Source organism: Triticum dicoccoides, chromosome 2B (assembly GCF_002162155.2).
Source record: "Triticum dicoccoides isolate Atlit2015 ecotype Zavitan chromosome 2B, WEW_v2.0, whole genome shotgun sequence".
Lineage (NCBI taxonomy): Eukaryota > Viridiplantae > Streptophyta > Magnoliopsida > Poales > Poaceae > Triticum > Triticum dicoccoides.
In genome coordinates, this window is record NC_041383.1 from 100,115,893 (window position 1) to 100,129,687 (window position 13,795).

The window sequence follows — 13,795 nt, forward strand, 5'->3', positions numbered from 1 at the left end:
TGATTTTCTTCCAACTTCTCATATTTGCTAGATAGCAACTCAAGTTCAGCCCGTGGCTCAACATTCACCTTAAAAATGGATGTTTCACCATAAATAGAGTTAGTAGTACAAGCATCGTCAATAATAGCAAGAGGAGAAGGCAACTTGGCAAGCTCTTTAGAATATGAAGCTTTAAGTTGTGCATGAGTCTCAGTGAGTTTGATTAGCTCACTCTTAATGACCCTTAAGCCATTTTTGAGGTGCCCAAAGTCCTCAAGGAGTTTAGCATGCGCAAGTTCAAGCTTCTCATTTTTAGTTTCAAAATCATTGGCCACACCTCAAGATCTCTATCATGAGATTCCTTCACTCTAGATAGTTCTAGAGCAGAAGTCTCCTCAAATGATTCGGAGGTGGTTTGTTCATGTTCAAGAGCTTGAGATAGCTCCGCGGTCTCATTTGCATAATCACGCTCATGAGCTTCCATTTTCTCAATGGTGACCTCATGCTCCTCTAGATGAGATTCCAACTCCTCAATGTATTTCTTGCCCTCAATGGCAATAGACTTGATTTCAATGAAGTTGGAACAAGCAAGTTTAATTTTTTGAAGAGCTTTATAAATCATTTCCCCCTTAATTTTTAAGGAAGCAATATTATCATTATCCTCATCATCATTAGCATTAACATCATCATCAAGCGACATATTGGGGTTCAAAGTAGGAGATACCTTTGACGCCTTAGCCATAAGGCAAAAAGCAATAGATGACGATGTAGGATCCCTTGAGGCACCATTCAAGACCACATCTTGTTCCATGGAGTGTTGGGTTTCCTCTACATTGTTAGCACAATAATTAGAGGAAATACAAGCATTTTTATCATGGCAACAAGACATAACAAGCATATCATCATGAGATTTAGTCAAGCAATTTCTACATGAAATGCAAGGACTACCAACATAAGCATGTGAAACATTTGGAGTGCTCAAAGTGTTAAAGTCCAAATAAGAAGCATTGCAATAAGATAGTGGTGAAGGATCATCGATAATAAGCACACTATCATCATTGAAAAGATCAACACTACTCACCATATCATTACCTTGTGGCAAACCACATGTAGGTGAAGTAGAGGCAGTTGAGAAGACAACACAACCGGAGGTGGAGGGAGAACAATCATTCCCACAAAACTTGGACACACCATATTTATCTTGAAGCTTTGTCCACAACTCATGAGCATCTCGGAACGTCATGAGTTGAAATATAACTACATTGCTCAAAGCATCGAAAAGCACATTAGAAGCTTAAGCATTGAGATAAGAGTTTTTCTCATCCTCTAAAGATAATCTTTGGGGATCCTTTGGAGGAGAAAACCCCATATCTACAATTCGCTCTAAATTTGGGTCCATGACCCTAAAGAGATTAAGCATGTGAATTACCCAAACATCAAATTTTGTGCCATCGAAACTAAGAGTGTCAGAGAATCCTAATCCCCTAGTCGACATCTTTACTCGCTAGGTGGTTAAGCCTAACAAAGAGAGACGAGGCTCAGGCGCTTTAAAATAATTACAGTTTAGGTTTGAACAAATGCGGAATAAACCTAGTGGTTAATTCGTCAAGCACCAAACCTACAACAACTAGGCTCACCTATGTGCACCAACAAGTTATGTTAAGCAAGATAAAAAACTAAGTGATAGCAAGATATATGACAAGAAACAATATGGCTATCATAAAGTAAAGTGCATAAGTAACGGGCTTGTGTAAGAGATAACCGAGGCCCGCTGCATGTAGAGACGACAATGTATCTCGAAGTTCACACCCTTGTGGATGATAATCTCCGTTTGGAGCGGTGTGGAGGCACAATGCTCCCCAAGAAGCCACTAGGGCCACCGTAATCTCCTCACGCGCTCGTACAATGCAAGATGTTGTGATTCCACTAAGGGACGCTTGAAGGCGGTCACCGAACCCGTACAAATGGCAACCCTTGGGAGCGGTCACCAAACCCGTACACTTTGGCAACCCTTGGGGGAGGTCACCGGTACTCGTCAAATTGCTCGGGGCGATCTCCACAACCTAATTGGAGACCCCGACGCTTGCCCGGAGCTTCACACCACAATGATTGAGCTCCGAACAGCACCAACCGTCTAGGGCGCCAAGGCACCCAAGAGGAACAAGATCTAGGGTGCCCAAACACCCAAGAGTAATAAGCTTCTCAAACTTCACTTCCATGTATCACCGTGGAGAACTCAAACCGATGCACCAAATGCAATGGCAAGGGCACACGGAGTGCCCAAGTCCTTCTCTCCCAAATCCCACCAAAGCAACTAATGCTAGGGAGGAAAATGAGAGGAAGAACGAAAGAAGAACACGACGAACTCCAAGATCTAGATCCAAGGGGTTCCCCTCACTTATAGGAGAAAGTGATTGGTGGAAACGTGGATCTAGATCTCCTCTATCTTTTCCCTCAAGAACTAACAAGAATTATTGGAGGGATTGAGAGTTAGCAAGCTCGAAGAAGGTCAACAATGGGGGAAGAACACGAGCTCAAGAGATAAAGTTCATTGGGGAAGAAGACCCCCTTTTATAGGTGAGGAAAAATCCAACCGTTATGCTCACAGCCCGCACAGAGCGGTTCTAGCGCTCGGCCTCATGGTACTACCGCAAGGGGTAGCGGTACTACCTCAAAGGGTAGCGGTACAACTGCTTGCGAGCGGTACTAAAAAAATACATCCGTGCCTACCACTGCTGGACTTGTGATGAGTTTTTGGTCTGGAGCGGTACTACCGTTGTAGTAGCCGCGGTAGTACCACTCTCGAGCGGTAGTAAAAGATTACATCCGCTCCTGTCTGCGGTAGTACCGCTGCAGCCTTTTCAGAACACCAAAACTGCCACAACTTCTGCAAACGGACTCTGAATTCAACGAAACCAAGTTTGTTGGAAAGCTAGCGACAAGGGCTAACAAAATCTTGATAGAACTAACAATAAGAAGGAAATTAGAAGTCCCAAGAGAAAATGGTGAGAACCCTTCCTCAAAAAAGACCGGTAAAACCTCCAACAAAGAAAACGCGATAGAAGAAGCATATGAAATCCGTTTTCGATGTACTAGAGCTTGCCACAAAGATAACCACAAGATCTAAAACATCAAAAGAAAATACAAATAAGAATCAAGAAAGATGATGCAAGGATGCAATGGTTTGAGCTCTTGACAAACTATATGATCACGCTACTCACTTGAGAGCCCCCCTTGATAGTACGGCTATCGATCCTATAACCCGGTCTCCAAACTATCACCATGAGACAGGTAAAATATAAACCTTTTCCTTGCATGAAGTCCACTTGAGCTAGATGATGACGATCTTGACTCCCTCAAGTTGGACCACCTTTCTTGATTGCCCTGGGTCGATGAAGACTAGATGATTGCTCTCCCATACTCCACTATGGGTGAGCCACTCTTCGGCACATTTTCACAAGTCCATTGACACCACAATGGATGGCAAGCATCAAGCACTTGATCTCTTCGTGATGCTCCACTTGAACTTGTGCACGGCAATCTTGATGATGATCACCACTTGATGTCATCCTCTCCATTGGTTGAGTGATATCTTCCTCTTGACGCAAGCCCATGAACACGTACCTAACCCCACATAGAACTCTCACATAGACCATGGGTTAGTACACAAAGCACAATGGACAATGCTTACCATACCATGAGATCACTTGATCCCACTCGGTGTATCATCTATGCTTTGTGTGATGATCAACTTGAATCACTCTCTGTACTTAGTCTTGATCAACCTTGACTCTTTCCAACTCTATGACCAATCTTTGGATAATTCCTTAATACCACCTTGGTCAACTCATAAACTCCTTGAAACCAACACATGTACTTCAAGAAATGCCTATGGACAAATCCTTCAAATATAACTCAATGCAACCATTAGTCCATATAGAATGTCATCAGTTACCAAAACCACACATGGGGGCACCGCATGTCCTTTCACACGTGCTTTGTCTAAATTCACGACCAACTGCGCACCACACTCGCATCGAGTCTCAGGTCTTAGCCTGCGGGTGCGGCCCTCCTGGTTTAAGAATTTGCTCTGTCGTTTTCCTTTCCTAGAGCAAAAGTATTGCTTGTACCTTATAGTTCCTGAAAGACCTTTCCTCGTTTCACCTTCTCTTTCCTTATGTTGAATCCGCGCTCACTGACATGCTTATTATAGAACATGTGCGCCTCCCATTGTGATCCGAAGGTCATAGACATAACCTTCCAATGTGTCTGCAGTGCCTGTTGTTGGATTTCAGCCTGCTCAATGTCCATGTCAGCTACACCATCCTCGTCATGGCCATCATGACCACTACGACCATCCAGTTCATCCTACAAAATTACATATAAGAACATACAAGTTGTCATCATTTACTTGATGTGATTGTGTTACTTACAAAATGTCTGAACGAACCTGGCTCAAGTTACCGACAAAAGATTCCTTAAAAACACTTTCCTCATTATGAACAATTGAACATCAACATCTTCCTATAGAAAAAAAAAGACAACATAGACGTGTAAGTAGCCATGTGGTTGTTTGTCAGATGAAATTAATGTACAAGTTATTTACGTTTCACTGTAAGCACCATCCTCATTCTTTTGAAAGTCATCCTCAGGTAAATTGTCGTATGAAGACCACGATTCGTTGTCACTGCTATAATCATCTTCGCTATTGCAATCCTTATTGGTACGACTGACAGTATCGCTACCACACTCATCATCCGTATGGCGGAGCGCATCTGTATATCCAGTTTTATCCTCCATTAAATAACCTCACTACCAACACTACACAATATTAAAAACATGATATCACAGTTCAAAATCAAACTAGATGTACTAGGTCATGCTGATGATCAGTTAATAACATCAAAATCGTTCCAAATTACTATATTTCACTACCCGACTTTTTGGTAAAATCAGTGCAGAGTTTTCGAAATCCTACAAAAAAATAATACAAATACCTATATTTGACAACACAACTCGAAATTGAATAAACAAGATTGAAGCTCTAGCACTGCCACTGTTTACATGACAAACCTAGGGGGTGGCGGGTGTCGATGTCGCGCGGCTAGATCGTGAGAGGAACGTGAACTCTGGCGTGATTGCGGTCGGTGATGACATCAATGACATGCACGGAGGCCAGATCGCGGCGTGATTGTGGACGGCGACGACTTTGACAACGTGCACGGATGCCAGATCAGGGGCGAAGCCGGGGAAATGGCGGACGCGGCGAGACGCGTCGTGGGCTAGGAGATGGCAACCGCCATCTGCAACCGCTGGCGGCAGCGGTCGTACTCTAGGGTGGGCAAAGGGCGGTGATCGGTCGGCCGGGGAGACGCTGGATCGGGCCGCGTGATCGCCGAAGGGGCTGCTAGGTCGTTGGTGTGCGTCTGGCTTCTTTTTTTGCATGTGCCGGGCACAGTAGGCGCCATATAGCCGTATTGGCTCGAGCCGTCGGCTCCGCTGTATGCATCTACGGACGCCGTGTACGGGTGTGGGGATATGTTATGGATTGTATGCCCAAAATGCCCTTATACATTAAGCGCGCGGTGGGGGTGGGGTGGGGTGGGGTGTGTGTGTGTAAAGAAGAAAGCCTCTTCAAGTGTACTGCGGATAAAGAAAAAAAAAACAAACGAGGTACTTCAAACATGAAGGGAATAAACCGTGAACATACTTAGTGTGTCTGACGGTCAATTCGTAAAGGAAAAATGAAGCATACAGGTCCGACCGTCAAGTAAGGCTTTCATGGTTAAGCACAACTTACTAATGTTCCTAAGGCTAGCCATAGTGGGAGTAACATAAGTAGTATCATGCACTTAGGACTCGCAAACATACTTATGTGGCAGGCAATTAAAGAAGAGAGAGATGATTATAGTAACATAGGTAGATAATGTAACATAATAAATGTGATGCTACTATGTGTCATGCATGACAATAAATGAGACCAACTATGATACTAATATATGATACTATGCACTATAGAGATAGTAGCATAGACTAGTAACATATGCATGTTACTAGTCTAAGTTACTCCCCACTATGACCAGCCTAAGAGCATGTCTAGTAGAACCCTCGAACCCTCAAACCCTTAAAGCACTTTTAAGGGTTGAGAAGTGCCAGTTTTTGGCATTTTTAAGGGTTGAAAAACAGGGGCAAAGACTAGAACCCTCAAACCCAACCCTTATAAGGGTTGGGTTTGAGGGTTCTAGTCTTTGCCTCAACCCCAACCTTTAAATCTATCATTTGACATCTCACAATTTATGACTACAAGAACACAATCAACCTCTAAACAAACTACCAAATGACAATCGTTGATGCATGGTTTAATAGTTTGCATCACAAAATCATCATCTTCCCCCTCTCATCAGCACCATCACCAAAAAATTGCACCTCGGCGCCATCTCCTAGACCACATGCGGGCTCCATCAAGCATCTCCATAGGCGCCGGTGGAGTCGTCCACACCGCATCGCCACAACTACTCATCGGAGTGTCACCTCGAAAAGTTAAAAGTAGAGGACGCACCACGGAACATCCTCTTCCTCTCCGCGATGTCCTCCTTGTAGTCCTTCCACCATTGCAATTGGTCTTGATCCATGTCCTTCTTGGACATCATCATGTGCTCCTTCTCTTCCACCATGAGTTCTTTCCATACATTTTCCTCTTTGAGCTTGATCATCCTCTCCTCCAAGTCAGCCTTGCGCTTTGCTTCTTCACGCTTTGCTTCAACTTGTGCAAGCTTGACCTCTTTCTTCTTATCGGTGATAAGAAGCTTCATCTCCAATGTCTTCGTTGTCAATTCCTCTCTTGCCTTCATCATGTGCTCCATCTTCTCCCTTAGGCTTGATGCCTCTCCTTCCATCTTCACCCTTAGCTTGCCCTTCTTGGTTCCCTCGGGCTTGCCCAAGTTCCTCTCCTCCTCATCTTCACTATCATCCATCCTAAGCATCGCCGACTTCTTGGGTGCGGTCTCTTGATCCCTCAACTTCCACTTGTCAAAGGTTTGAAGAATTACCCAAGCATGCTTAAATGGGAATGGCTTGCCCTTGGAAGCGGCCATATCCTTGTACCTCATGCCGGCAATTGTCTCCTATCAACCACACATAATCACATAAGAACCCACCAATAGCATAGTACACACACATAATCAAAATAGTGAAGAGATATGTACTCACATAGTCACTCTCCACGGTTCCACTAGGTGGTGCATCCCTCACTTGGTCCATGGCCGCACTCCAACAAGCACAAGCGGGCTTCATCAACTCCCACCGGCCTTGAAGCGACCGGTAAGTGCGAGAGATGAACCCACTATTCTTCGGCTTGATCCTACAATAGTTGTCCTTGATCCTTTGCCAATACCGTTTACCGGTTTGATCGGTGCCGGTGCTTGCATCCATCCCCACAGCTGCCCAAGCACGAACCAAGAGGATATCTTCCGCCTCGGTGTAGTTTGTCGACCGCGCGTGTGGGCGGGAAGCAGCGGTGAATGCCTCCTCCCCTATCTCGGCCACCTCCTCCTTGTCATCCCCTTCATCCTCCTCATCTTCCTCCAAGTCGTCACCAACCCTAAAGGGTTCTAGAGGCGGAGCCCCGAGGTCCACCTCCGTGTCTTGGAGGAGGTCCATGAACGAGGATCGGGTTGCCATTTCCTCAAACACCTCGTGCGCGGCGGGAGGAGGTTCGGCGACGGCGGCGGGCGGGGCCGCGGGCTTCTTCCGCGGCTTCTTCACGGCCGGGGACGAGCCGGCGACCTTGGAGGAAGCCCCTCAGGGCCCACGGGAGGCCGCCTTCGGCCAGCTCTTCTTGGGGGCGGGAGGAGGCGGTGCGAGGCCCGCCCGCCCGCCGCCGCTTGGCCCTGATGTGGGTCGCCGCCACCACGTCGGCCACGGTCGGGTGCCGGGCGGGTGCGGGGGCGGGGCCAGAGTCGGGCGGGGCGGGCGCGGCGGCGGGCAGGGCAGGCGCGGCGGCGGCGGAGGCCTCCATGGCCGGCGCGGGGCGAGGCGGCGGGAGGAGCCGGGGAGGCGGGGATGAAATTTCCCTCCCGCGCGAGAGGAAAGAGGAGTGCGGGTTGGGAAGAGTTTTTCCTCCCAACCCTCACTTCTACAGGTTGGGAAACAGTTTGAGGGTTGGACCTCTAAATTTTTTTACGGGTTTGAGGGTTTAGAGGTTCTAGTCTACTTTTTTTTGACGAAAACTGTAAAAAAAAAACAGTTATTTTTAGGGGTTTGAGGGCTCTACTAGACTTGCTCTAATAGAGTTAGACATCTTTTGTTGTTATGTCATGTACAGAGCCGCAGGCTTAAGCTTGTAGGCCTGCTGAATGCTACTGATTGCTTAAGGCGTCTAACTCTATTACTTGAATTTTGATTTTTTGCAGACTAACTTAACCCAACCTTATCCAAGTCGTCAGATTAGGGATGCTTTTGAATTCTGTGCACGGCATGCACAATGATCAAACTTAGAAAAAGCATCAGAAGTCGACACTGCACTTCAAGCCGGATAAGCTCATCTGTCCGCTCTCATGTACCAGTTGAGATAATATCTCATCCAACGTATGGTCTAGTCTATACTCTAGGAAGGATATCCCCGATTTCCTATGCAACTGTGGGCGCCTGATTCCAACACCAATTCTTGTAGCTTCTTAACGACGTATCGGTTAGCGCATGAGCATGGCCATCATCTACACACCGTTTGCTCGTTTTCAGTGGATATAGGAGTAGAAACTAGGCGACAAGGATGATGGTGCCTTCCTTATCCATCAACCACCAAAGCCCCCAATAATGCTTATCGTCACCATGCCCGGTTGATGCAACGGAACATCACAGCTTTCATGGGCCTTCCGTCCCAGCAACACCAATCTTCCTCCGAACAAACTTCGCCCACGTACGCATGTTGAGCCGCATGAGTGTGACCTGCCAACAGAAACCCTTCTCAAGGGGGTCAAGCTTACCCAGCACACCGGAAAAGTTCGGGGGCAACCGGTATTGTATCGGGGCCACCGGAGGGGTTCCGGGGGTCCACCGGGAGGGGCCACCTCTCTCAGAGGGCCTCATGGGCCGTAGTGGGAAGGGAACCAGCCCTTGAAGGGCTGGGCGCATCCCCCCTTGGGCCCATGCGCCTAGGGTTGGGGGGGGACCCTAAAGGGGGCGCCCCCTTGCTTGGGGGGCAAGCCCCCTCCCCTTGCCCCCCCCCCCCTCTAGATCTCATCTAGAGGGGGCCGGGCCCCTTCCCCCTTCTCCTATAAATAGAGGGGCGAGCGGAGGGCTGCAGCACCACACCTAAGGCGCAGCCCATCCCCTCCCCAACACCTCTCCTCCTCCGCAAGAGCTTAGCGAAGCCCTGCCGGAGTACTGCCTCTCCATCACCACCACGCCGTCTTGCTGCTGTTGGAGCCCTCTTCCTCAACCACTCCCTCCTCCTTGCTGGATCAAGGCGCGGGAGACGTCACCAGGCTGCACGTGTGTTGAATGCGGAGGTGCCGTTGTTCGGCGCTAAGATCGGAATCCACCGCGATCTGAATCGCTTCGAGTACGACTCCCTCATCCGCGTTCTTGTAACGCTTCCGTCTCGCGGTCTTCAAGGGTATGAAGATGCACTCCTCTCTCTCTCTCGTTGCTAGTTACTCCATAGATTGATCTTGGTGATGCGTAGAAATTTTTTATTTTCTACAACGATCCCCAACACTGACGGTCAATTCGTAAAGGAAAAATGAAGCATAGAGGTCCGACCGTCAAGCAAGGCTTTCATGGTTAAGCACAACTTGCTACTACTCCTAATAGAGTCAGACACCTTTTGTTGTTATGTCGTGTACAGAGTCGCAAGCTTAAGCTGTCAGCTTGATAGGCCTGCTGAGTGCGACTGATTGCTTAAGGTGTCTAACACCATTACTTGAGAATTTTGATTTCTTGCAGATTTAACTTAAGCCAACCTTTTCCAAGTCGTCAGATTAGGGATGCTTCTGAATTCTGTGCACGACATGCATGATGATCTAACTTAGCAAAAAGCATCAGAAGTCGACACTGCACTTTAAGCCGGATAAGCTCATCTGGCCGCTCTCTTGTACCAGTTGAGATAATATCTCATCCGACGTATGGTCTAGTCTATACTCTAAGGAAGGATATCCCCGATTTCCTATGCAACTGTGCGCCTAATTCCAACACCAATTCTTGTAGCTTCCTAACGACCGTATCGGTTAGCGCATGGGGCATGGCCATCATCTACACACCGTTTGCTCGTTTTCAGTGGATATAGGAGTAGAAACTAGGCGACAAGGATGATGGTGCCTTCCTTATCCATCAACCACCAAAGCCCCCAATAATGCTTATCGTCACCATGCCCGGTTGATGCAACGGAACACCACAGCTTTCATGGGCCTTCCGTCCCGGCAACACCAATCTTCTCTTCTTCCGAACAAACTTCGCCCACGCATGCTGAGCCGCAAGAGTGTGACCTGCCAACAGAAACCCTTCACAAGGGGGTTAAGCTTACCCAGCACACAGATGCAATCTCGGAGAAAGAAAGAACAGAGAGTAACTACAGTAGAATTCATGGAGACGATCAGGCATGAAGGATCTTAATTAATTCTGGGGAGGCATCATCCCATTTGTCATTAAAGCAAGAAGGATTACCATGTTGAGCAACGGCTGGTTGCAGCAACACGATCACAATAGAGCTTCGGCAGGTTTACAAAAAACTAAAACCTTTACCCTGCGATTCCGCCTCTCGAATTCAACACAACACACAACAAAAAGAAGAAAATCTGTACAGGAATGGCCGGATTGGGCCTGGTCTCCGATTACTATCTTCCAGAGGGGATGAGCGAGCCGTTCTCGGATCCCAGAGCGAGCGGCTGCGTCGCGGCCGCAGGCAATGGCATCCATGGGCCGCCAATGGAGGCAGCTTCCATCTGGATGGCCTCGGCGATCGGCACCAGCGACGGCTTCTCGTTGTTGTAGGTGAATTCCAGGTCCCTGTTTGCAGCCAGAGCCAAGAGCTCCGCCTCCTCGAGCCCCCGCGCCGGGCCGAGGCTGCACCTGTCCGGCGAGTGCTTCGCGAGGGCGTCCTTGAACTTCTTGATCTGTAATCAGATGCGATTGCAGCAAGCATGTCAGCGTTCGTCTGTCTTAAACGTGCCTGAAGAACATTTTCGTAGAAAACAGACGCACAATCTTTTACAGTGTGTAAGTGAGACTTACGGTTGCATTGGTGCAGCTGAAGCTGCTGACCCTTCCCTGGGCTCCCCTGTAGAACCTGAAGAAAGGGAGGACATGGACATGGAGGCTGTAGCACATGGACTTGTGCTTCTCGTAGTTGACTTGCAGGAACAGCACGTCCGGGTTCCGCTCAGCGAACTGCGCAATCTGCACACCACAACCAACGAATTTCTGTTTAGTATACGTTACAGTGTTTGGAGTCAGATTGTCGCAACGAACAGGGGTTTTCGGCCAAGGATTTCTACCTTGGGGTGGAGCGCACGGCAGCCACCGCAGCCGGGGGAGAAGAAGTCGACGACGACGAGCTTGTCGCCGGCGTTGAGCAGGGAGTCGGCGAGGTCTTGCGCGGACTCGACCTCCCTCATGTTGGGGTGCGTCACCTTCTCCCACCACCTCATGGCCTTGCCAATCGTCAGGTTCCCGTTCATCTGCAGCCAACAACCAGCTCAAATTTAGTCCGCGTCCAGCGCTACAGCACTGTATATTCCCCACCAGCTAAAAACTAAAAATGTAACAAAATAGAAATTTCGGCCCACAGAGAAGATAAAATGGAACTGAAATCTCAAGATCTCGTCTAGAAAATCTCGAACAGTAAACAAGAAAGCGAATTGAAACCAAGGGACCGACCTGTCCAGCAGCGGCCGCCACTTGGAGGCTCCGGGGCAGGGGCCTGTCCGCCAGCGCCACCCTCCCGGCGGGGAAGGAGCTCTTGGCGCGGTACCCAGCGCCCATCGGCAAAGACTCCGCGAGCGCCGCCCCGGGGCCAAATTCCCCGCACGGCGCCGCCACGTTGCTGCTGCCGCCGCATAGCGCGTTGGCCATGGCTGCCGAGCAGAAGGAAGAGGAGGAAGAGAGAGCAGGAGCGCGCGCACAGAGGGAGAGAGAGGGAGAGAGAGGGGAGGTCTCGGGGGAGAAGAGAGGCAGGGAGCACGAGTCAAGGGCAATGGCGGATGCGGAGATGCGGCGAGGAAGAAAAGGTCGCCCTTTTAACGAAGAGAGAGGAAAAAGCGAAAAAGGCACACGCTTTTTTTTTACCGTCTTGGCCCGAACGGCTTTCACGTGGGGTGAATTCTCGGCATCCGTTGGATCAAGCATCGGACGGCGAGGTGGCGGCCACGAGGCGGGGGCGGTTGGGGTAGGCCGTTTGTGCCGGTGTAAAAGGTGCGGTGGAGTAGATATGTTTTGGATAAGATTAGGGCTGGGCTTCCTCACGAGGCGGTAGGTACTGGAGGTTAAAGCGCCACGTGTGCAGGGTGTTCAAGGTCAGGGTGTCTGCCGGCGTGGGACCACACACAAAGGAAAAAGGCGTGGATCGCATGGCCCACCCGTCTGTTGGAGCATGGTAAAAATGGAGAAAACGCAATCTGTTGGCCGGTTACCACAGCTCGTCTACAGCGAGATCTTGCGGATGCCGCGTGGTAGTAATTGGATAAAAGTTCAGACTTTTACTGCACACGGGGTGTGTTCTCTGTACGTCAGTCTAGCAGTGGCTGTCTTCAGCTCGTAAACGGGACGCGGCTAATCTGCACCCGAGCTTATATGCTCCCGCATGAACAGTAAAATTAAAAAAAATCGAATTCTTTTTAAAAAAATTTAAATTTTTTTTAAGAGAAACATTGACAAAAGTTTTAAGTGCCTGCAAAAATTCGTCATGAAATCACATTCCTAGAAGGCGTGGCAAAAAAACAAAAATAGTACTCTAAAAAAGCTACTTTCAAACGCATTTTGAAGCACTGAATTTGTTTTTTTTGCCACGCCTTACAGGAATGTGATTTCATGATGAATTTTTGCAGGCACTTAGAACTTTTGTCAATGTTTCTCTCAAAAAAAAATTAGAATTTTTTAATAAAAATTAAATTTTTTTTGATTTTACTGTTCATGCGGGTGCATATGAGCTCGGGTGCAGAATGGACTTTTCGTCGTAAACGTACATATTTTCGCAACTGCAATTTTTCATCGGTTGGTGTAGATGGTCCAGAAATGATTTTACGTTGGCTTCGGCTCATGGAAGCAAAGAAGAAATGAGAGAGATATCAAAATACAATTAGCATAGGAGGTTGGTCGTACCTCCCTCGTTTTTCCCATTGGTTATCCTACTACTACTGGTGTGTCGGTGCACTCATTTCGCGATTCGGTGCATGCGTCGACGGTGCGTCTTTGACCACTGCGCTGCACTTATCTTCCGTGGAATGAGAATGACCATGCACCGAACGTACGCTTTGCCATTTAGGCGAGTCAAAATGCACGTTTCGCTTCCACCTACCGCCTGCGAGCGTTGATCCCGCCATCACAGACCACGATCATAATCCGATCTCTACTTCTAATGTCTCAGTTGGTAGGTCGCGTTTCGGATTTTATTTTCGTTCCACCTCACCTGGTCTTTTTGGTACTTCTTTGGTACTTCCTCCCACCTTTCACCCGTTTTATTTCGCTGGTTTTTTTCGTCCTTCCCCCACCCCACCGGTTTAGTTTCGCGTCACCCTCTCACACAACGAAAAAAATCTTAACGGATCATAACTTTCCATGTTGGTGCAAGTTATTTTTAGTAATGTCTTTATGTGAAAGAATC

At 48.1% G+C, this 13,795-nt stretch overlaps 1 protein-coding gene across 1 annotated transcript; it reads right to left on the reverse strand.

The window, feature by feature from the left end:
- Positions 1 to 10,573: 10,573 nt before the first annotated feature.
- On the reverse strand, positions 10,574 to 12,195 carry LOC119362357 (thioredoxin-like 1-1, chloroplastic). The gene is made up of 4 exons (XM_037627565.1): positions 11,854 to 12,195; positions 11,472 to 11,654; positions 11,209 to 11,373; positions 10,574 to 11,090 (listed from the first exon to the last, which is right to left on the reverse strand). Exons 1-4 carry the CDS (start codon positions 12,046 to 12,048, stop codon positions 10,812 to 10,814), a joined length of 822 nt encoding a protein of 273 aa, XP_037483462.1. The 5' UTR covers positions 12,049 to 12,195; the 3' UTR covers positions 10,574 to 10,811.
- Between the last annotated feature and the right edge of the window lie 1,600 nt (positions 12,196 to 13,795).

Bases quoted from the DNA above. Each gene is read 5' to 3' on its own strand.
- LOC119362357 (XM_037627565.1), bottom strand. From the start codon at position 12,048: ATGGCCAACGCGCTATGCGGCGGCAGCAGCAACGTGGCGGCGCCGTGC. The intron at 11,374-11,471 runs GTAGAAATCCTT...TGTGGTGTGCAG, and splicing joins GCCGTGCGCTCCACCCCAAG to ATTGCGCAGTTCGCTGAGCG. The intron at 11,091-11,208 runs GTAAGTCTCACT...ATCTGATTACAG, and splicing joins TCAGCTGCACCAATGCAACC to ATCAAGAAGTTCAAGGACGC.